General features: G+C 41.7%; 1 protein-coding gene across 1 annotated transcript in view; it reads left to right on the top strand.

The window, feature by feature from the left end:
• Positions 1–25,127, top strand: part of LOC146207411 (uncharacterized) — a 125,078-nt gene that overhangs the window by 48,896 nt on the left and 51,055 nt on the right. Inside the window, exon 2 of the mRNA XM_084576727.1 lies at positions 22,526–22,578. Coding sequence (XP_084432853.1) covers positions 22,526–22,578 — 53 coding nt within the window. The remainder of the gene's footprint in view (positions 1–22,525; positions 22,579–25,127) is intronic.

The following is a 25,127-nucleotide window of genomic DNA, read 5'->3' as shown; positions in this document are numbered from 1 at the left end:
CTGATGGTAAAAGACACTAAAACACTTTTCGAAAATAACAATCTATATTTGCTTGATTGTGCCTCAATTTCAAGCGCTCGAATTAGAAAAATCTTTCATAAGCATTCACGACACTTCAAAGTATGTGGAAGGTTCCCGCTGGAATTCTAAAATCGTATTTAATAATATTTTGGATGACGCAAAAAAGCTCTCATTCTCTGTCATGCATCGCGCTCTCATGGCGTTCCAGGCCCCTCCAGAACAGATTGAACCACAGAGATAAAGAACATTCCATGGGATATATTGAATGTGCATGCCGCTGACAAAGCTGGTAGGAATAGGAGAATAGGTTCGGCTGGGTTTTGAAGTGTTTTGCCGAAGAAAAAGCCCTTAATTTCAGTGCGTTGAACACAGCACTCCACAGGAAAGGACCTTGAAGAAAACTGATGACCTACTTGTTGGGCTTCCTAGAGTAGGAATTAAGAGATTCTTCGTTAGGCACACGCAGGACTTCGGGAGTTTTATATTTCGAGTTACTGCAGCATATATAGGCTAGCTGATATTTTGTTCTGGTGGTGCCCATCGACATCTATCAACGAAGAGGTAAAATTTCAGCCCTGAAGTGTCGCACGGAGGCACTTCCGGCAAAAAACGTACTGCTTTTCAAGAATAAAATACTTCTTCCTTTTTTTTTCATTCTATTCTTTCGTTCACTACTTAAATAATTTATTCATTTTTTCTTCACTTTTCTATTTTGTTTAGATAAAGTCTCAGCAAGAAAGGCGTAGCGTGCTCAATTTTAATGAAGGAGCTGCGAAATTATAATCAGGTAAACGCAGAATGATAAATGTTAGTTGATTTTATATTGGGTTTCAGTAGCCTCTAATAGTTTCCTGTGGGTCTGGGAAAGGAAAGGCTGTGTTTCTGAGTGCCTCATGGCGCGATGATAGGCGTTTTAGTGAAGCGGCTGCCATTCCGCACTGATACATCATTGCTTTTCATACGGAAGAGCTGATCGAATAGAGCATATAACTGAATTCCACACTGGCGACACGCTCTACGGAATCACCCCTGCTCTAAATCGTTGCTGGAAAATACAACAGCGGTGTCAGTTCTCCCAACCATTTTTTTTTTTTACCGCAAGCAATAGATGTAAAGTCTTGCATCGCGTTCTATTTCGTCTTCCTCTAGCTGCAGCAAAGTTTTTCATTACTTCATCTTCAAAACTGCGAAATATAAAACAAAGACGGAGCATAGGCACAACACACAAAGCGCAGTGCGTTTTTTGTGTGTCTTCGCTTTGTCCTTGTTTTATTCGTGCAATTTTGAAGATTAATGAATTTCACCAACTAGCTCTCCAGAAGCACCTTATGTTCTTTACTGCAGGTACCGTCGTACAAAAAATAACAACGTGGGCACCTGACGGTGTTTCCGCTTACCCGCTCACATTTTCGTGCCGTCTTCCGTGGTGTTCATCTTATTCAGGCTGCACCATCTGCTGGCTTTCCTTTATAGACGCAACAAGTATGTACAACAACAAAAGAAAGGTAGATTGCTCTAAACTCAATCGCGGCCTCAGCGTCGGCTCATATGTTCTTTTTTTTTTTCGCTCACAGTGCCGTCAAAGCCGTATTTGGCAGCAAGAAGCATATAACAGTATCGCCCTATAACATACTTAAGTATGACCATGGATAAGTCATAACGTAATGTTTACCGCCTGACTTAAACAACCTTTTATATTTGGTATGAATGTCATGCGCGCAGCATCATTAATAAGCCTGTCTTTTTTTTTATGCTTCATCACGTTGGCCAATTTTTCAAGGGCGACAACGCGTTGCAACTGAATGGGCAGAAAAATTGAAAAAACAAAAACGCTTGTGAAATCGAACATCAAAGGGCAGCCTTCACTTACGCCCTCTACCTTAAGTCCGGTACTTGAAGTAACAAATAGATAAGGGCCCTTGAGTTTTATTGCTGTCTAATGCCTTAAGCAGATTCTACACACTTCACGAAAATCAAAAATTCGAAATCCCGCAGTCCGGACATCCGCCTTGGTCCGGCTCGAGTATTTCCTAGGCTGTCGTTCTTCTCTTCTTGATTTCAGAACCTCGTGCCACTGTGCCAGCTCTTTCTCCTTTTGCATAATGCTGGTGCACTAAATGCGAGCGCGGCGCTTCTCTCATTAATTACGCCAGCCGGAGAAAAGAAAGAAGACACAGTAAAAGTTTGAAAATGAGAGAACAAAGACTTCTAATTATCGAGACAAATCCCTCCATAGAGCGCCAATTAGTCGCTGCAAGCTGTGTTGAATGGTCTGTTTACATCAAAATCGCTTGTTTTTTATCACACATGTAATGAACGACTTTTTGAACAGCGCTCGTCAGGTAGCGGCAGAGAAAAAACGTGTGCATGTATACGCCTGAAAGCATTCGGCTGCACGAGCTATGGTGATCTAACCAATTATTTTGTTTGTAGCATTTCCAATTATTTTGGTGACTAGCGACAAGGCAAATGCATAGGAGGCCCATGCGCCTTCATTTCGCATTAAGACAGAAAAAATGCAGACAATACTGAGCTCTGAGTGTAAGGCACATGAGCTTAACTGAAAATGACTGAAAGAATAGCCGACATATATTTTGTTTGCTATGAAACAAGCGCTACAACGGTTTTCAAACGATTGCGTATATGGCAACAGTGAACGCAAGAATATGAATCACACACCTGCAATGTTTTTTTCAAAAGCTATTGAGAAAATATTCAGGGCTTTTTTCTCAAATTTACAGTCCCACATTTTCGCTGAGCATTGTCTACAGCGTCATCTCGTGTTCAGCAGACACAGCGTAACCTCGAACGAAGAGGTCAAGAATGTGGCAGCTCTCTCTGGGACAAACCCTTGATATTACCAACCATTATGGGACTTCTACAAGATATAAAGCAATAATATGGTGCCCGGTGTCCCAACAGAAGGTTCAGTACACTGAGCGTAAGCTCAATTTCTTTGTAAGATATGAATTGCCACCCTAAAAAGAACACACCCATACAACAGTACACCATATAATTGGGGGACGTCTTAAAAGCGAGCAATAAGCAAGGCACCTTTCTCGCAAGCAGTTTAATTCTCCGAAACGAAGGCCTTTATTCAAATGATTTAGACCACTGTACTTTGCGTAAAGTTCGGCACGGTTCTCCGTGGTGAATAAAAACTATGCAACTATTTTTCGGCAGCTTGCTGCAGTCAAATCACCAACAAGACGGCAAGTCACGACCACACAACGCAGATAGCATGGCGTGTAATATTCGTTACAAAAAAGGTAGGGGGAAAAAATGGGACCGATGAATAAATTACAGAGAAGCAAGGCTAGTACGGAAAGCTGATTTCGAATTGGGCAACGGTGGGAACAACCAATAATAATTAAAAGAAGAAAATCTGGACGGAAACTGGTCCGCCTGTAGGGGGACGTACAACAGGGGGAAGGAGGCGAGATCGAAGGCAGCTCGACACCCTCAGAATTCAAGGAGCGGTGCTGCTTTCAAGTCATCAAGATACTTCAACGAACGCAGATTTTCAGCGCCATCTCTTGCGAAGTAGACTAAACGAGGAAGTGAAACGCGTTCTCTGGTTATGAATTGTCCAAGAAACAGTTATTTCTACAAAAAAAAAAAATGATAATGGTTTTAAGCGTTCCTAAGCTCAAGTTTTTGCATGCGAAGGTTAAGTTAAAGTTAAATTGGTTCACAGGAAGGGAAAGGCGCAGTAACTGTCACACTTGCTCTGTGGACACCCGAACCGCGCCGTAAGGGAAGGGAGGAAGGTGGGAATGAAAGTGGAAAGAGAGAGAGAGAGGAGCCGTAGTGGAGGGCTACGGAGTAATTTCGACCACCTGGGGATCTTTAACGTGCGCTGACATCGCACAGCACACGACGCCTCTTCGTTTCGCCTCCATCGAAACGCAGCCGCCGCGGTCGGGTTCGAACCCGGGAACTCCGGCACAGTAGTCGGGCGTCTTACCACTGCACCACCCCGGCGGGGTTAAAATTGGTTTTGTGCATGCGAAGGTTAAAATTGGTTTTGTGCATTTAGCCTATTAGGCCTGTTAGCATACGAAATCCTAATACAGCTAATTAAGCTTAGGAAGGTGGAATTGCGGCTAACATGCGTTACGAAAGCAACATGCTACTTTGATGCCAGGATCATTAACGAACATTTAGACTCAGCGAGGCTGATTTGGCTAAACTCTGCTTGCATGATAAATTAGGCTCAGGAACGCGCAATTGCACCCAGTGTGTGTTCAGGCCAATTCAGACGTTGTTATCAACCTGTGTTATAACAGATGTATTAAGCGTTCAGTGGCCTTATTAGCTTTGAGTTTGACCTTGGTAGTGGCGCTCATGGTAGTCGCGGTACACTCATACCAAGTCATGGCATAAGGAGCTATGATAAAGCTAGGCTTGATTGTTGCCATAGCAGCATTTTGTCATAGAACAGTCTAGAAAACAGTGAAATTCTTCGTGCTGCACAAGAGGTGAGTTAGCATTAAAAGGGTTCCAGGGCAGATGCCTCACTCCGCGGCGTGACGAAAATTTGATAAAACGGTAGTTACAGGCAACACTCTTCCCAGTTCTGGGTGCCCCCCCCCCCCCCCCCCCCCCATCCCTTTTCTTATGAAGCCATCTACGGCCAAATTATTGTCTGCACCAGAACCCGAGCCGCACGTTTGTTACCATCACATGTCCGCCTCCAAAGCAATTTCTTTGACCGGTTTATGGACATTCGAGTTCTCTGAATATATACGGTGGGTATATCGACGCATTCCATCTTTCAGGAAGTCACCTATACAGCAGTTATTTTGAAAATAAAACGATGGATGTAGTGCGCTCGTGAACAATGTAGCTTTTTGAAGGAACGCATGCAGCACTGACGGACATTGCGCTTCTTTTGGCTTTTTTGTATGTCAACTTTTAAATCGCGTCTTATTTGGTTTGGTTGCCGAATCAAGTTTTTTATAAAAATGAAAAGTAACCCTTGAAAACTTTTCACTCCTTCGAATCAAAATATTGTAAATAATACTAAGACTTAAACATTTTATTTTTTTCAACGGGATTTTAGTATTGTTCCAAAGCCAACGCAAGAGATGTTTCCATTTTTATTACGAATTATTATTTTAATTTTATGAATAAACATTTCAATAAAGCTGTAGCTAAATAGTTGATAGATGTTATAAGACACACATATTCATGTTGTTATGGAATCTATAGGTCGAGGAGCGGCTGCAATGCGGACACTTCTTTCTGACGCAGCGAGAGCAGCTGGTTCATCCTCGATGCAACGTGACAGTGCTTACAGCAATGTGCACCCTGATTATTTTCTTCTTTTTAACATGTAGCCGTGCCACATGCATTCTGACCTTCGTTCTTCCCACCGAGATATGGAGAGAGAGCAACAAAATCAAACTCTGTTCGACACTTCCAGTTATATCGACGTTATCTGCCTACAGCAGGCCGGATTTCAATCCGGCGTCCAGGGGTCCTTGCCATTCAAGGGCTGCTTCTCAAACGTAATGGGTTTGTGAGGGGCCAAGAGCAGTGGAACATGGACGTCCAGCAGAAGTCTTAAAGGGGGGGAAAAACGGCACTCTAACCTTCCGTACGCCAATAAGGTGACATGCGATCTTGCTGACCGGGACCCATGCACTTCTGATGTAACAGGATTTCAACGCGCCTCTCACAGAGGAGGGGCCATCGGCAGGATGCGCGTAGAGACAGATAAAAGGCAACTTTCCTCGATACTTAACTTTTCACGGACCCCATTTCACCCATGAGAGTAGGGAAAAGTGCGTAGGGTGATACCTATAAAGAACACGGTCTCAACAAAACGCAATGTCTTCCACTTGGCTGAACACCGATGAAGACGTTGGTAAGAACCTCGCAATAATTAAATCTCAATCTCGGCAGCCAAAATGAGAAACGAACAAGGGCACTAAGACAAAATCGATTGGGACGCTTACAGGGTGCTCTCAGTTTAGCTAGAATTGCGATCTATGGGGCAATGGCACTTGGAGGCGTGAAAAATTTAGAATAAAACCAGAAAACCCATTAGGCAACAGATGAGGCACCGTCGATCAATGGCCATTTTATACTAATCTAGGAGGCGCGAAGCCTATCCAGGAGGTGGAGAAAAAAATAAGCTGTGGTTTGCTGGTGGTTAAACCTGGAGTTACGCGAGAACAATCTGCATGGCTAGGCTTAGGTTCGGCTTGAAAGCAAAGACCTGGCTTTTGCACATAAAAGTAGGGCAATTACTTCACGTATGAGCATCCCTTGGCTCTCGTCGTTGTAAATTCTCATTCGGGTGTAGATGACTTCTAGTTGTATCACATCGTCTCTGCGTCGAACTCCGGGGCACACCGCCGTCACAACGTTCGAACGAACGTTCTAGCCTAGAAACTCGCTGTTGTCGTTCGCCTCTACCAACTACCGAGTTTTTGTCTTTTTCTTCTTCTTCCTCTTCTTCTTCTTCTTCTTCTTCCTCTTTTCCCTTTCTTCCTCTTTTTTTTCTTGCTCTTTTTCTTCTTCTTTTTCTTTTCATTTTTCTTTCCCTTTTACTTCGTTTTCTTCTTCTCTTTGTTCTCCTTTGTCTTCTTCTTCTCCTTTCTCTTTCTGTTTTCTTTTTCTTACTCTTCTCCTTTACTTTTTTATTCTTCTTCTTATTTCTCTTTCTTTTTCTTCCTTTTTTTTCTTTTCTTTGTCCTTTTCCTTTTTCTTTTCCTTTTCTCTTCCTGTTTTCTTTCTCTTCTTTTGCTTCTTCTTTTTCTTTCTCTTTTTTTCTTCCTCTTTTCCGTTTTTTTTTTTCTCCTTCGTCTTGCTTCGCTCTTCGAATAGACACGGACAGGAATGGCGAAATTGCGAAACTGTGGCCTATGTAGCTGTCGCTACAAAACTACATAATTCTGAAGGCGGGAATAGTGCAGTCTGCGCAGAAGTCTCGAAATTACGCGAATAGAACTAGCAACCAGAAACTGAAGAAGAATATTGCAGTCTCACAGGCAGGAACCCAGGGGCACAAAAAAAAACAAGGGCAGTTCTTACACATGTAATCTATCCGTCCAAAACAATGGGTAGAAAGGGTGAATAGCAGACAAAGAAAGACGAGTACACAAGGGAGAACTATGCAGGAGACGTCCTAGTGTGTTTTTTTTTTCTTTTTTTTTTGCTTTCAGGAGAAGGAGGCGTCTTTCATGCACACCTTCTGTAAATTATTGGCCAGCAGTGGTGTCATTTAGCCTTGCTGCGCCTAGCACAGACAGAGTACAACAGGACCCTAAATAGATTGGCTTGACATTCGAAGGCAACGACCGGAAGCTATCCACGCCAGTGAAGTTTGTGCAGCAGGATAGACGTCGCATAAAAAGGCATCGGACTGTGAAGATAAAATCACGAATGCAGTGATCAGAACCTTCCAGATCAGCGGATCATTGTGCACGCCAACGGAAACTTCTCGGAAAAGAGGGTGACTGGTATTCGCAGATTGTCCAGCAGCAGCTTACAGGTATCGTTCACGAGGAAAATATACAACGGTTGCATCTTAACTGTACTCACATATTAGATTAAACGTACAGACTAACGAAACGGGTTATACTTAAGTTGAGTATAACGCAGAGAGCTATGGAATTTAAGTGGTAGGTGCAACGTTACCAGTTAGGAAACGTGCACAGTGGGTTTAAGGAATAACTGGAATTAATGACATTCTAGTCGAAATCAATTAGAAATGGACATAGGCAGCACATGTTTTTTTGGCGAAGCCATAACTGAAGGTAGCAAATTGTAACAAATTGGATCCAAGGGAAGGAAAGCGTAGCAGGGGTGGCGGCAGAAGGCTAGATGGGCAGAGCAAGTTAAGAAGTTTCCAGGTGTCAGTTGGATGCCACTAGCACAGGACCGGGTTAATTGATGGAGCATGAAGTATACCCTCCGGCTGTTCATGGTGGTGATAATCATAATGATGATGAAAAGCTTGTTTGGCTTTGGGTGAACGCTGTCTACCCCGGACATGTTCCTTCGACTAAAGTCCTCTCCAAGGTCAAAATGATGCTCGAGAGACTTATTCTGGCGCACTATTTAAGGGTTCCCTTCATGAAGAGCTTGAACGATTGAAATGAGAGGAACGCACCTTCAACTAATTCACATTGTTAACAGTGGCGCAAGAAAAGTGAGATTAAGTAAGATCGACCAAATTAGAAATACGCCCCCCCCCCCCCCCTCCCCCCCTTCAAGAAAAAAAAAAGGGCAGACCTAAAACACCTACAACCTTGCGTCTCCTAAAACACCCAAAGCCTTGCATCTCCTTGCAAATAACGCTATGAAATTGTTGGCAAAACGACAAGCGGATATTCTAGGCATGCGTGCTACTCAGGTCACGTGGATGTATAATATTATGGGCAACCGAGGGTACTCTTAGCGACAGAGACAACGCACTTTAGGTTGTTGACCCCTGTTTGGAAGTTCATGCGACTGAGGTGAGAATGAGATTTCCTCACTCTGAACTATCCAAGGGAGAGGGTCCCTATTACAGAACTAATACTCCACTCAGGATATCTCTAGAAAGCAAGAAAGCCTAGAACGTGGAAGTGTTAACAATCTTAGTCGCGTGGTATCAAAATAGTCATATGGCTGCACAAAACCTTCTTGCATCCCACAAACTTCCCGAATGATTGCTAGAGCCTGCAATAGGAACAGAAGATTTCAAAACGATGGCACTATATATGAGACTTAGAGTCACTCTTACTCTCTTATAAAGCTGCCCAAATAACGCTGGACCTTTAAGAACTGCAAAACATGGGCGTTCACAAACACATTCAGGAGTATCGCGGAACTCTTTTCACTGAACGACATAAAAGGCTTCAAAGAATCACCTCTGGTAGGCATGTGCGGAGCCGGGTCGGTGTACACGCCCTACTGAAGGAGTATCGATTGAAGGTAGGTCTCAACAGTAAGATGTGGGCAACTATTATGTTCAGTTCTCTTCCTAGGAGAATGCACCCCACTAAGGATGCTAGGCGATAAAAATCCTGGATGGAAGCACGTATTAAGTTTACTTGCAATAAAAAATATAAACATAATAATATGCAAGGACTCGTTCATATCTGTACAACAGTCAATGTTCTATAGCGGTGGCGATAGGTCAATAAGCGAAGCAATCTGTACGTTGTAGCGGCCCGATCAACTTTTTAAATCCCACTACGTCCGAATCTATGGCGAAAACTGTAGCCATAGCTCACGGATGACGGACTGAAACAAACAACGTTATTATGACGAACTCCAGAATCCTGCCTGGACTTTGTGTCAAGGTTCCCCGAGAGATATACGCAAGAAAACTCTGGAGATGTTCAAATCTTAATTATGCCCCGGTTATCGTACACTGGATCACTGAACACGAAGTTCTCCCCGGGAACGGGGCACCAGACCGGCTCTCTCGAGCGTGCACTCTCCAAGCGACATCAATACATCCCTTGGACCTTGGATTCGACACTTTCTGCGATATATTAGAATACTTCCGAAAGCCTTAAAAGATCACAATCTTCAGATTAGAGAATAGTTCAAGCTGGAGTATGATGCTATCTCCTCCTATAAGTCGTTTGCTTTCGACCACGTACGAGGACTCGCGCCCACGGTGCTACAATGAGTCTCCTAAGCTAACACGCTGCACAAGAGAATGCAGAATCAGATATAAAAGGAAGAAGCCTTTCTGCATTTTATGAGAGCAGTGTAGTCTCTGCTTGGTAGCAATGACCCCTGTCTTTAGCTTCAGGTAATGAACACGGTCAAGGATGTCGCCGCAGACGACAGGTTCCGCTGTTCCCCCCTCTCCACTGTTTGTGATAGCAAAACTTTATTTCACAATTATCAACGCACAGAAGTACAAAGCTCTTACACATTTTTTTTTTAATGTTTTTGGGGGGTGCCAGTGGCAGCTGGCTCCTTGTACATGTACATATAACAAGGAAAGAAACATGATAACCTAAAATGCATACGACAACGGTCGATAATAGAGAGAAACTAAATTAACCTTGGAGTCCAAGATCTAAATCGACAGAGGTGGATAATTTAAACTGAGAGAAAAAAAGCGAAGGAAACTAAAAGATATACAAGAGTCTTGGCGCAAGAAGAAGAATAAATAAACCAGCCAAAATGGAACGCAAAACCTGGGACTGTACTGAAAGACAAAAGCAAATAATGAATCCCTTAGCAAAATCTTCCCTACTCACAAAAGGCTTGAAAAAAAAAAGTTATGATGCAAACTACAGGCTAACAAGATTAAGCAACGACAAAGACGTCAAAGATAACGTTTAAAACCAGTCACCACGGGGAAATAAAGACACACTTTCGCGCAAGTCAACATGCCTAATGGGAGGATGGAAAAAAGCCAGCTATATTGACTCTCGTCAGCCCCTCAGCCCCGCTGCCTCCCTCCACGCGAAAGCGAAGAGTGCTTAAACATAAGGTGAATGCAAATAAAGTTTACCTGTAATCGATTAGGTGCCGATTAAAAAAGAACATTGCCACCCAAAACAAAAACTTTTGTAAGGTAGAAAGCAAAAAAAAAAAAGCTACTAGATAATAGTGTCGAAATCGCAGCCGATTAATTGAAATGAGTGCGTCGGTGCCCGGAGGCTGCACAGCCACGAAATTCACTTCATCATGCTGGCCAGCGTTTCCTTTTGGAATGGACGGCACAAGTTTAATCAGTTGGAAGAACTTATAATCAAATTTTCTCGGCAATAAGTGCCCCGTTCGCCGCCGGACAAATGCCGACCGTATCCATTAAAAATCGCACAGTAGTTTTAGTAAGAAGGAATAAAATGTTCTTGAGTCTCACTTTAAAGGAAAAAAAATTGCGTCACTCTCAATAATACCAATCACTGCAGCGAAACATTGGAGGTAAAGGCGTGGAGAGATGACGTGGTAGCTGAAATTGTTTCAGTTTTTATGCGTTTAATCGACGGTGCTTCCATAAAAGCAGATGCCGAAAACCATTTCTCGAATAAGCAGAATTAGTCAAAATGGATATGCACTAAACAAATAAAATACTCTTTTATTCGTTGTCTGCTGTATTGTACAACCAGCAGTGGTAGTTTTGGACGAAGTGTAGTATGAGGAAGGAAGCTTTGAGGTATATATTTATTTCAGTACCTCAACGGCTTTCTCTATTATACTTATATCCTTGAAAATATATATATAGGCCACTTTTTCCTTACAGGCTATATTAAATTGCATATAAGTAACGTGATTCTTACAAACCTGACTCTCTATATTATTTTACGACTGAACGGCTGTGAATTTGTCACTAAATCAGCTCCAGAGCCGAATATAAAAAGTAGCGTTTAAACTATTGGGACGTGGTTAAATGAGACGATTTTACTGCATTTTAAGGGTACTTCCTTTTGTAACGTTTTTGGAGAACGACACGAACGCTAGCGAGAATAGCACACAAAATGCGGGTAAACTGCTTATAGGGATGCCCTACTCAGAAGTACAATGTTCGGCGGCGGCAATAGCAAAGAGGGCAGTGAGCGGTCATCAACGAAATAAAACCGCCGTTTCTGTTGGCCGGACTAAACTTGTAGGTTTAAAGGTGCCTCAAAGAAAAGTTTACTGAAAGAACCGACAATCATGAATGTTACAGAAACGGCAGTTAGTACGTGCAACATTTCCAGAGTAAGCAGGTCACATCTGAGCGATCAAGAAGAACGCTACAGAGCCAACATTTGCAATTTCAAAGAACTAATCAAAGACTTGCCTTTGTCATGAAAAGCTAGCCTAGGTCGTCCATTAATTTCAAGCTTTAGGATGACATTGAAACAATGCCTTCAATGAGAAAAATCTCATATTATCTCATACAAATATCATTCAACTTATGAGAAGTATACGAGATTATAGGAGAGTTGTATGAGTTTAGAATGAATTTCGTGTGAGAAACCTGTATGAGGTTATTGTGACTCATACGGTTTTTTCGCTAAGGAGTGTCTAAAACTTCTATTCACAGGAGTTGCTCTCAAGACGAACAAGAAAGTAATATTAAAACGAGAAGGCTGAGAAAGTTAATTGCCCTATAAATTACGCGGCGTGATTATCATTTGAAGAGTGTCTTGCAACGGCCATCGAAACGGTTTGCAGCTTTACTTCTCCTGCACCGAAAGGACAGTAGTAAAACCAAGCTGTACATATCTCCCGCCCCTCAATTTTGGCTGAAAAGCAACTTATCTGAAGCAGAAAATTTTGCTTAGCATTAACTTCATCTCACAATTTTTCTTCCATAAAAACCATTTTTTCTTTTAGTTTGCTGCCATAAAAAAGCACTTCCAGCTAATGTCTTGGGCAAGATTTGACGAAGCTGGACTCATTAGCATCCGTCGTTTATGCGCATGGCGAAGTTTGATTCTCTACTTCCACTTAGAATCGGAAACATGAAAGAAAAGTGAGACATTTGTACTACAAGCGTCACTTAAATATGTGTCGCGTTTTTTGGGCACTTCATTGAACAGTAGGTAGCAATATGGATCACTTAGATGATTTGCCTTGCTTATTTGAAACATTAGCTTGGTTGAATGAAAAGTTTAACCATCGTATTTGGAACAGATTGATACCAAAAACAAATAGAAATAATAAGATGAATATTTATGCGACAAATAAAAACAGATTAGCACTTTTTCATACAAGCCGTGAAGACCTAATGCAGAAGAAAATGCGTCGCGTCTCTTATCGTGCTCTTGCATCTCTTATACACACACCATTCTAATTAGTTATTCTCAAATCTGGATCAACTATTTCACGGGCCGATAGCGTTAGTTAAGATACGCTTTATGCGTTTGGTCGTGGTAACAAGAAGCGTACCAAGCTCGTGCATTGCCATTTACACTTAGACAGAGGAGACAGTACCGTTTGGAGTTCGTTGTTAACACAGGAGACCGGCTTCGATCGAAAGGAACTTCGATTGAAGCACAAACTGTACAGTCAGGACACTCATTAGCGCTCCCCAGATGTCGAATAGAGGATTACCAGGATAGGCTGCCCTAACAAGCAGCATAGGTGCGTCGGAATCATTCCTAAAGAGATGCTGCTACACAAGATGGCAGTTTGTACTCTCCAAGACTGTCATTATTAGGGATTTGAAAAATAGTTTTTAGTGACAAGTTGTCGCTTTTTCTGCCAGGTAGTGCTGTCTCCGCGTAGGACGTGGTAAGACAGGTCAATTTGGAGGGTGAGTTTTGTCAGAAACACTAAGAAGTAACATCAAGTAGAAAATCTTAATTGACGGTGGAAAACACTTGTTTACCTGTCTGAGCTGTCTGGAGGACTACAAATTTTTAAATGAATACATGGATTAGCAGAAGAATTGCATCACATTTTTTCTTCACATTACCGATGGTTTATAGGTACCAGCGGGGTCAATAAAATCAATTCTTCCGCCTTTAAGATACAGTAATTGCCGACAGCAAAAACTTTGGGGAAAAAAATCGCTCACTGTTGAGACGTCGACAATGAAAGACAGGACGAAACAGCACTGGGTCGTTTTGTCTTTCATTACCCACGTCTCAACAGTACGCCGCTTTTTTCCCAACGAGAAATACCAGTTAGCTCCATCCTTGCAAGCTCAGAAGTGTAGCATTCAATCGTCATTCCTCACAAGTGGTAAGGCATTAGCATTAATGATTAGGTACGCGTTACTATATATATATATATATATATATATATATATATATATATATATATATATATATATATATATAAATTTAAAGGATAAGCTTTCTTCCTGGACACAAAAACACGCTGTTTATCGTGTGCATTTGATCAAAGTAATTACAATTTACTACCCTTTATTCACTTCAAAAGCATTTGCAAAGTCCTTGAAGGCATCATTTATTATCTCTCTTGATTTAGCGTTCAGTGCAGGTAGTGAGCTAAAACAATTCTGTTCAATAATTTTAAAGGTATATATGGAGACAATTAACAAACACAACAGCAACCTTATAACAAAAAAAAAAGCTTGTTTCAATTATGAAACAGCTATGGTGCTACGGGGAGAAGTTTTGTGCTGATGATAATTACATTTTATTCGCTATGGCATGAATCGAGAATTTAATTCGGGCCAGGATTCTCAGAACACGGGAGAGTTCGGAGAATTCTAGCGGTGGGGTGAGTGTAAGAACATAGTACCCTATCGTTTTAAATGTAAGCACCGACGGTAATCTCTGTGGCTCGATTATTTGTAATAAGGCAATCGATGGGGGGCAATTTATCCACGTTCATTCTACATAGTCGTGCAGCATGCCTACATGAGGATGTTCACGTATAGAATGTGCGCTAGGTCAAGTACATTCGTTTTCTATAGATTGTTTTAAAACAATGGCAAAGGCTAAATTCCAGCGCCTACTAATATAAATCTTTCCTAGGCTCTCTCTTCCTGCAATAGAGACCACAAGTTTTCACCAATCACGCATTATTCAGAGACTGTCATTCAGCTTCCGTTTGTTTTACACATTCTTTTTAAGGACAATCAGCGATGAGACTAGAAGGGTAGTACTCATTCAGATCAGTGAACCTTGGTAGCAGATTTCCGGCGGAGAGCAATGTTTTTCTCCTCAAAAGGATGTTATAACTAATGCATGGTAAGCTTGATCGCACTTATTGCTGCTGTCAGAAAAGTTCCATTCCACGTCGGTCGCTAGGGAAGCATGTTTGCTACTCTGGTGCAATAGCGTTAAGTGTGCCGTTCGGCGGAAAGTACGGAGGTGCAGTGATTGTAAAATCCTGATTAGTTGAGAGGGGTTGGGATGTGCTCATGACGTTACATGCAGTGATGATGCATGTAAGAAAAAAAAAAGGAGATCACTTGCTGGAATCGAATATTCGAGTATGGCCGGGGTCGAGGTTCAAACACGTGCCACGTCGTCAGACTGATTACAACAGCAATAACCAATGACAACGAGCTTGTCCATGTCTGCAATTGGGTGCGCCAGGGCAGACAGAAGCTAGCACAGGGACCCTTTAACGCTGATGTGTCACACAATAAATGGATTTAAGGGTTAGTAGTTGGGGCTGCACCATAGGAGAGAAAAATGATGACATCTAGCTATTTTGGTCAAGACGGGTCTATAAGAAGGCCCGAGGAAATTTTTTCAGGTGCATGAATTGAAGATGGGAGCGAAACAATTTTTGGTATTTTGTGTTTTTTGTGCAGGCAGTTTTCTTGGAGACGGCCTAGGTAATCATTGAGACCAGGTGAAGGACTCTTTGAATGCATCATCTTCAAGTCCTCCTGTTCTTCGTGGCATTCTGTGAATGTAAGTATACGTTTGGCCACAGCATGTAATGGCGGCGTTCAGAAGTACGTAGTGCATATGCACCTTACATAGCAGAGACAGCAGTTTTTTCTAGAATTCGTATTTTCTTCGCGCTGTATTTGAATAAATAATTTTGTATTGCCTTAACGAAATGACATTTCACAAACTTTTATTGTTCATCACATTTGGCAGATGAATGCGCTGGTCGTAAATTATGAAAATGATGCCAAATGTTAACGTTGTGTAGGTTTAATATGTAACTACTCTCTCCCCGCCAAGGTGTTTACTAAATAGCGTTGGCATACTCGAAATGACTTACTTCATTCGATATTAAAATCTGTCGGCTCATTTTAGTAGACCCGAAATGCAAAACGACTCTGTATTTACACTGAGTTAATTAGTCGAAGTTAATTAGCTGTCCTTAATTGCTAAAACCTGAAAATTGATTAACTCGCCGGCGCTCCCTCTCTTCACATTACAGCACCTGATAATTTGTACAGTTTGGAAAGATTATTGCGTTTCAAAGTTTTCATGATCATTGAACGGTGTTATATATATGAGAGTATCGTTGCGTTCTAATGTCTCCATGAACTACGCTCGGCACTGAAAAACAAACACTGTAACTCGTACAGAGCTTGCCTACGTTCTCGCTTGTATAGACGCCTCGCGCAAATATGATCTCTTCATTTTGCCTTGTATTTAACAAACTGTTGCAGCACTCTTTAGCGCAAGACATAATCAAATCGAGGATGGAGCCTAGAATAAATGCGCAGCAGTATGAAAAAATGAGCAGAGAAAAATGGGCAAATGTTTTCATACGTTTGTGCTAATCGATAATATGCACGTAACTAAATGAAATGCTTTTGTAGTCTTGTAAGCCTAACGATATGACGTCTTTATGGAGGCTCAAATATAACGACAGGTTGTTCAATTCATTCAAAAATAGTGACTAACATATCAATTAATTTGAATAAAACCACTCAACTTAATTACCGCACGACGAGAATGAATCAATCATTGTTGTCGTATTCATACAATAATCATTTCATAGTTACGGCTGTTTGAGGACCACTCGAAGAGCTGAGTAGAATAGGGGCAGATGTGCTATCAGCAGCTGTGTAACTTTTATTGGTTGTGTGAGAGTTTCCGTGCACGTGAAGAAGAAAAGGCGGGAGGGGGTCTAAATTACCAAGGTACGTAGGAAGGTGGTACGATAGTAATGTGCCTGGATGTCACAGACATGGCCGACGCTTAAAAAAAAAAAAACGTAAGGTGTTAGTGGTCGGCGGTTGCTTGAAACTCGTGATTTGCGACTTGTCTATCAGCAAGATGGCGCTGCCTCTATTCGAACCCCAAATGTGTAGAGTTAAACATGACCTCTGTTTTCATCGTCTCCTTTCACAGAACGATGCGCCTGTAGAGAGAAATTTTGAACCCGTACTAATCTACAGGGACGAGTAACCTAAGCCCTGCGTGCGCCGAGGACGAATGAAGACGGCAGGATCCTGATTGTTCTTTGGGCTTAAAAAACACGCTATGCCTTGCAACTCAAGCGTAAAGCGAATTTAAGTATCTAGAGTGACTAATTCAGGAGGCCCATTACACATGCTCACCCTTGTGTGTGTGTAATTTTACTTCATAAAGAGATAACGAAAACGTAACTACAATCAGAAACGTCTCTACTAGGGCTAATCTTAACGTTCACTCCATTTTTTATACAAAATGATTCTGTAAGATAAATGCCTAAGCGATGAGGAAAAAAAGGGGAGAAAATTTCCTCCAACTCTATGTTCAAATTCGCTCTGCAGATATAAATATTTTATAGCACATGAAATGCCGTTAAGCGGATGGTAAACAATTACTCGAACTTTAATCCACGAGCACTTACAACACCTAAAATACACATTATTTGAGATTCCTAATTAAACAGAATGTTCTAAAATAGACTGATCACTCTCTAACGCATGGTAATGAAATGTAATGAAAGACAAGACGACCCAGTGCTCTTTCGTCCTGTCTTTCATTGTCGACGTCTCAAGAGTGAGCGATATTTTTTCCCTAAAGTTTTTGCTGTCGGCAATTACTATATCTTAAAGGCGGAAGAATTGATTTTATTGACCCCGCTGGTACCTATAGACCATCGATAATGTGAAGAAAAAATGTGATGCAATTCTTCTGCTAATCCATGTATTCATTTAAAAATTTGTAGTCCTCCACACAGCTCAGACAGGTAAACAAGCGTTTTCCACCGTCAATTTCGCATGGTTTCGCATGGCAATCTTTTGTTAAAAATAAGGTGGTGGTTAAATAATCGGCAAGTAGTACAATGGTTAGATTCCTACCTTACACAGCGGCATCAGTTTGTTCAGATATCTGAATCTCATTCCACAAAAAAGCCAGTACTTTCAGGAGTTCCCCAGGGCTCAGTCCTTGGGCCGCTTCTCTTCCTTATTTATTTGAACGACCTGTCCTTCAACTCACGCATACGCTGTCGGTTCTTCGCCGACGACTGTGTTATATACCATAGTATCACATCAGTCGAAGACCAGGCACTCCTAGCCGACTACTTAACAGCAGTTTCTAGCTGGTGTTGTACTTGGCAAATGGGTATAAACAGTTCAAAATGCGGAAAAATGACAGTAACACGAAAGAAACAACCGCTCCAATGCACATACAAAATCAATGGCCTTTCGATCAACTCAGTGACTCAGGTGAAATATCTTGGGGTAACCATGACATCCAACCTGAACTGGAGCGCACACATCCAGTCCATTGTCTCAGCAGCGTCCAAAAAACTTCGGTTTTTAAAGCACCGCCTAAAGCATTGCACGAGCAAAACTAAACTGACAGCATACACATCACTTGTGCGTCCAGTACTCGAATACGCCGACGCTGTATGGGATCCGCACACAAAAACGGATATAAAAATTCTTGAAGGCGTCCAGAGGAAAGCGCTCCGGTTTATTTACCACGCTTATGGTCGGCAGGTCTCGGTATCTGATTTGCTCAACAGATCTGGGCTTCCCACGCTTGAATCCCGTCGAAAGCAGCACCGACTAAAAATGTTGTTCAATATCATACATAATAAAACAAAACTGAATTTTCAGAGTTACATGCAATACAACACAACACGCCCCACCCGTAGCAAACACGAACGGACTATCTTGATGCCACGATGCCGAACAAAAGCATATTCTTGTTCCTTCTTTCCACGCACCATTTCCGAATGGAACCGACTGCCAAGCGATATCACCAACCTGGTATCTTCAGAATCTTTCTTGTCTGCTGTTTCGGCTCATGTATCGCAGTAGCGCGTCTAGTACACAGTGTATTTCGATTTCCTTGTTTTTATTCTGTTCACTTAGTCTGTTTGACGTCGGATGATTTGCCTGTACTTTTTTGCTTCCCGTTGGTCTTATTGAATTTTGTTCTCGTTCTGTAATCGCCCTGTGTTGCTGTTATTTGGTTGTTACTACTTTGTAATTTTTTTTTCTTTTTTTCTTTGTGCACTCCTGCCTTGACCGCCAAAGGGCAGTCGGCAGTATTTATGAAATAAATAAATAAATAAATAAATAAATAAATAAATATAATGCATAAATTTCGCTGCTAAATCAGTCCCGATCAGAATAAAAATTGGCATCTAGGAAGTGCCGTTTATTCATGTTAAAAAAGGGTTGTGAGCCCTTTGCTTCATACACAGGAGAGGCCACATAATTTTGTTGATCGTGCAGAAACCTCTCACCTCGTTCAAAGAAATAGAGAGAAAGGAACATGGGAGTAAGGAATGAACGCAATCAATTGATGGTAAACAAAGCGGAATGTGGTCATTACTCCGCCCAGAAAGATACGTGCTCGGTGTTTCTTCACGCGAGAACACAGAAGAAGGCCGACAAGGACTGCAAATTATAAAATTGCACGAAATGTCGCTCGGCCAAAGCGGAACCATCGACGGCAACGTTTTCTCTTTCAGCGAGCAGTATAGGTTGTGCTCTTCGTCAGGTTCGGCTGTTACACATTAAGCTTTTAGTATTTTTAGCGTTTTCCTTAAATAATGCTCTACCGACATTGCAACGAAAAGCAAGATGATCAGTACTATATCTTCGATCTTGCAATATGATTCAATTTCAGCAAGTCGCAACAGTGAGTTTCATACCTGTAACGTGGTCGCTCGGTATCCCATTAAGGTTGCACTTAGCTATTTATGGCTTCTATGGTTTGGGAAAAGACTAGTGGTATCTGAGGCAACGCTCTTTCTTGGGCGTGTAAACACTGCTCAATAAATTGCTGCTTCAAAACATGCATTTTTATTCATACAAATTTTTAATTCTTCTATGCTCAAGAAAGACAGACCACGTGCAGAAAACGAACGTATGTAGCTGTCCAGGCTTCTCAAAATTACTAGGTTAAAACGTTTTGCTGCTTCCTTTAACTGCGATTAAGGGTTAAGAAAACCGAGCATGTGTAAGTGTGCAGGTTACCTTCATTGCCTTCAATGCCCTTCAGAGCGTAAACTTTGCGGAAAACGCGCGCGCAAGTGACTGAATATACTTTCTTCTAGTGCAGAGCGATACATCAACTTGAGTTCTCAAGAGGCTATGAAAACTGCGCTATCCTGCCGAATTGAGCGAGCCTTTTAATGAGCCCTAAACGTTAATCTTTCCCACCCAGCTTTGCCTCTAATTTCATCGCCACGAAAGGAAACAGTTCAAACTATTTTAATAAAAAATGAAAACAAAAACAAAATAAAATCTGGCGAGCGTAATTTCCTGCGTCATAAACTCTATATACAAGGGCTCAACTTTGATATGAGCAGATGGGGACTGGCATCTCTCTACACTGGCTCCGGCGTAAACACTCACTCGGACGCGGATCGCCTGTCCATTGACTGCCGGGTTTAGACGAGCGGACATCGGAACATCATCACCGGCTCTTGTTAGATTTCCTTCAGGAATCCCAACCTGTGCATAAATTTCCAAATAAGCAATTTATGCTACGAATCACGCTATCGGAGCTAAAGAAAAGTTGGTACGCATTAGGAAGGCTATTTCCCCCCAAATCCCTTATAACGTAACTGACTGTACGGAACATCTTCCTCTGTTTCGCATGTTCCATACTAGAACCGGCTAAATATAATTATCTGATCACTGTACCATGTCCTCAGCTCTGAAGTTATTGAATGAGCTCGGTACGGTTGCAAAAAAGAAAAAAAAAACCAGTCATGACAAGCGACAAATTGTGAAATATGAGATCTCATTCAAACAACACACAATAAATAAAACTGACGCACCCAGTGAAGCTGCGTGCGTGCTGTGTTCAATGGTCATGCTGCAGTTCCGGGTTTTATTTCTTACAGTATCGATAATTCTGCGCACAAACTGCTTATTGAAACTAAACGTCAGTGAGCGTGTCATGCACACAAGCTATGGTGGCTCAGGAGAGAAAAAAGAAATACGAATACTTCTCAAGCGGCATAAAATATACTTCTTAATCTCGCTGGCAAACTATCAAAGATGAAGCGGCTTTCCTTTTTTGACGCAGTGATGCGGTCTTTCCTTCGGTGCCCACTGGACTAACCTATGGTATCTGCCTTATCAACCGAACGTTTTTGTTTTATTCGTTAAGAATAAAATTTAGTTGGAGAGACTTTAAGGAAAGCGCTAGATAGCCCCCAAGTACGGACGCAAGGCGGGACGTCAGCATGAAAGCGTGCTTATAAAACTTTTAAAGGTTCTATAGAGCTTAAATTTCATAAAGTCATAATGAGCACACACTGTTACGCCTACGTGCGAAAAAAAGCCAATACATCACTTTTTCCAAATAAGGCACCGATTAAACTCGTCTGGCTTCTACTAATGATTCATAAGCGTCCTAAATAGAAACACTCCGCATTCTAACATGATGAAAGACTGTTACGAGTCTCGCACCGCTGAAGCCTACCATATAGTAAAGCATAATTTTATGTCGAAACACTATGAAGGAGAATCTCCCTTATTTCTAGGTGTTGTGTATAAAGAAACCAGCGAGTTACTCGGAAAGGCGATCAAGAAAACTCCAAACTTATTGGTGGTTCATTTTCATTTTTGGGTTTTCAGGGTCACTTCAATGTTCACAGCCAATGGCACTTGCATCTAAAGGGCGCATGTACACGAAACCGCGCCCTCATGTTTCGTAATCTGTGGCCTTTCAGCGCGTGATGATTCAATATGTCGGTTGAGTCAAAGCAAAACTAACGTAGCAAAACCTCTGTTCAATAAGATGCGCTTGCTTGCAGTGATTTTTTCGTTGGGAGCAAGATCTTCTGGGCCATGTTTTTTTTTTTTTTAATTGGATAGCATTAGGAATTGCATTGAGGGGGTGAGCTGTCCGGCGTTCAAGTCGGTGTGAATCCACCTCCTGCCGAACCACACAACTCTCTCTCTCTCTCTCTCTCTACCCCCTTCCACCTGCCATGATTGCCAATTGGCGAAATAGAATTCCACTCTCCCCTAGTCTACGGGGAGACTGGGCCTATATAGAATGGGAAGCATCCACTTGCCAACTACGGAAGACGGAAGGTGGCTTCCACGGGGATTCCTCTTTCATCTCCCGATAACCATGGCATGTGTCTTATGGAGGGAGAAAATCCCCCTATTCAAATGAAAAGTGGGGAAGTAGAGGTAAAAGCTAGTCGAAGTGTGGCTCATAAAAAAAGTCAAGAGTAGTTTGAATACAAATATAATAAGAATAGTAAGCCAGTTACAATAGAATCAGAACGGGAAAAGAAATGGCACTGGAACTAGAATATGTCATCACTGTAATGGATTCTGCAGCGAAAGCTGCGAGGAACAAAACAAGTGTTTCCTCCTCACACGCACATCTGAATAATGAGTGGGCGCGAGAAAGAGCAGTGTGAAATCGGCAGCTGCAAAATTACTCCAATAGCATTGATTATTTAGGTAAGCGACAATCTCACCCTATTTTCGCGTACTAAACATGCATTTAGAGAGGTTTAAAGCAGGCAGCTATCGCAGCCCCAGCAAAACAGATAAAATGCGGTTAAACACTACACCAAAATATTTATGCTTTTTTTTTTTTGTTCAAAGATGACGCTGCAAAACGCCTTATTTTCCAGCAGGACATGCATATAACGAGGCTTCATATCGAAGAGAAATGAAACGGGCCTTATACGGATCATGTTTTCTGCTTATTCGCTTTTTTCCTCATTTCAGTAATGAGTCTGGTATCAAGGAAGGCTCTAGCGCCTTGCTGGGCGCCATCCAAGGTACTATAGTCCGAAGAGAAGTTCCATATCGACCCTAGAGAGTAGTGCAGCTTCCTTTGTAGGTGAACCAATCCGAACAAATCTCTCCGGTTTCAAAAGAATCCGCTTACGCTGGACGAATTCTCAAAGAGAAAGAGACCCCGTGACTTTCATTTCCCGGTGGAACCAGCGGAAGCGCCCAGAAACACGATAGAAAAATTTGTACAACAAAGAAATTAAGGCTTAAAGCAAGCAGGAGGGTTATCAGGATTATGCGGGCGGACACTAGAAAGATACATGGTAATATCTGAGATTGAAAGTAGGATAGGACGGGCCTGCAATTTAAAGTATTGGACCGAGCACAGGTTCATGAATGCATTTGCGATGTTCTATGCGCTGTCTTGTGGCCTGAAATAAGTCATTCATTCCGGGGAGCTTTGTCCCTATTTATGTCTCCCCGGCTTGTGAGACTTTATTTAACCTGTCAAAAAGGTCATCTTTAATCACCTAGGTTCAAGTTGCACTTTTCGAGCCTGTTTCAAACTATTGTCACATTTATTAGCATAGAGCTTAATTGTGTTACAAAAGCTATCATAAAGATATGGCTGTAATAGTTTTGCTGTTATTTGTTTTTGTTTTTTTATTCATTCCTTTCGTATAGTGGCAGGAGTAGCACGATTGTTTTTACCAAAAGCTGCACCACACCATTGCCATAAAAAATGCCATCTTTCTATAAATGCGATCACGATGAAGCAACTGCGTGCGTTTGTGCCTTCCTGCCGGTGCTACACTGGAACCTTTTATATTGACGACGATCATAATACATATCAAAACCTATGATCGAGATGCAGCATTTTATTAAAGTATGACCTTCCGGAAATCATGCATTGTTAAGAGTAACATCTGCCCTAATGGCATCGCAATGCATGGGCTTGTGAAACGTAGAGTCTTAATTTTTTGGTTAGAATAAACCGCTCATATAACGCGTTAAGAATTATCATGAAAGAAAAAGTAGGGTGCAGCTTGTAGGCACTGCAGGAGGAGCAAAACATAGTATGAAGAATTACATCGAAGGAAGAATGCCACCGTGCAAATTAATTATGAAACCATCTACATCGGACAATTTTTTCCCTTGGGTTTTAGTGCGGCATGCCGTATGTGGGGTTTGTCATCTTGAAGCTGCTCCAGGACATTGAAGCACCGTAGCGGGTGGTTCTGCATTAATTGAAACCACTTGAGACTATATGGTAGCGTGCTCTTACAGCACACAGCACAGTGGTGCCTTTTGCACTTCACATCACTCAAGCCGGCGTCACTGGGCTCTGCAGACGGTTATAGCTCGGTTTAATTATAATTTCTTTTTATTGCAAGCCAGATGTCTACAGCAAGTAGCGAAAAAGAGGTTTTAGAAGGTGCGCTCGCACAATTTTTCGCTTTGCTGTCGCTAATTAAGGGTGCTCTGAAATGGAGAAAATTTGCTAGGGCTGTGTATCGTGCCATTTTTTGTCTGTGAAAATGTGTTGCGCGCTTTTACCAGAAGCCTGGTATGAAGAACTAGAAGCTCCAAGAAAGTTTAAAAGCCCTTTTCAAATGCTCCTTCTTTAGGTTGAAAATCGGTCAGAACGTGTGATAAGCCTGAAACCACTCGAAGCGTTTGATTCAGAGCAATGCATGTTTCTTTTGTTCGGTGCCATATTCTAGCGTGGACCGTAAGAAATAAGGCACTCACTTCCCTAATTAAAAGGACCGCGGTGTGAAACTGAGCTTGGTCTATAATAATTCATTACCTTGTTACTATATAATTATCGTTTTGTTGGTAATTTCGTAAGCAAACAGCAACGTCAAATCCTTCTTTTTCGTTTTTATAAGTGAAATTTAAGAGCTTAGCTCTACCAGCATGTGCTCCCTGACAGAATCATGCAATTCGTATGTGTATTGACATCATCGAACGCAACGAGTGTGAATCAATTGCAGAAATACAAACGCCATTTTTAACTTTTCAGATATAAATGCGTTATTTTGGGGGCTGAATGAGTGCGAAGTAGAAAAGAAGAAGCAATACGATTTAATTTTACTGTGTGAAATCAACTGAATAAATCTGTCCTTAATGCTTCTATGACGCCTGCGGCGGTGACTCTTAAATATTTCTCTATGCAATAAAAAAAAGGTTAAAAAGAAGCACCTCCAAGCCATTATTAAGGCCAGATTGAAGGACCACCCGAGCGGAAATGTATATTCAAGGGAAGAAATATTTAATAATTTCTTCATAGTTCATTACATGCCCCTCTGATTCCCTGAGGCATTAAATATCTTTTATTAAAAAAAAAAGAGATGTAAAGATTCGTCGTCATGTTTTCCTACAAACCTGCGAATAAAGATAAGAAGGAGGAGGAGGAGGACACAACATAATTGGAGTGGGAACTGCGCTGTAGATAAAGAAGTGCCACTCTCTGCAGGCAAAAAATAGAATTTCATAAAAGGGATGTGTGACCTTTCTTATTTTTCCGCCTCGTTAGGAGAAGAAATCTCTGCCAAGAAGCATTACTTTGTGCTTTTCAGTGAAAGCCAAT

The sequence above is a fragment of the Amblyomma maculatum genome, chromosome 1 (genome assembly GCF_055883805.1).
Source record: "Amblyomma maculatum isolate TAMU_Amacu chromosome 1, ASM5588380v1, whole genome shotgun sequence".
Taxonomy (NCBI): domain Eukaryota; kingdom Metazoa; phylum Arthropoda; class Arachnida; order Ixodida; family Ixodidae; genus Amblyomma; species Amblyomma maculatum.
Note: the sequence above shows the minus strand (reverse complement) of the source record. Positions and strands in the feature narration are given on the sequence as shown.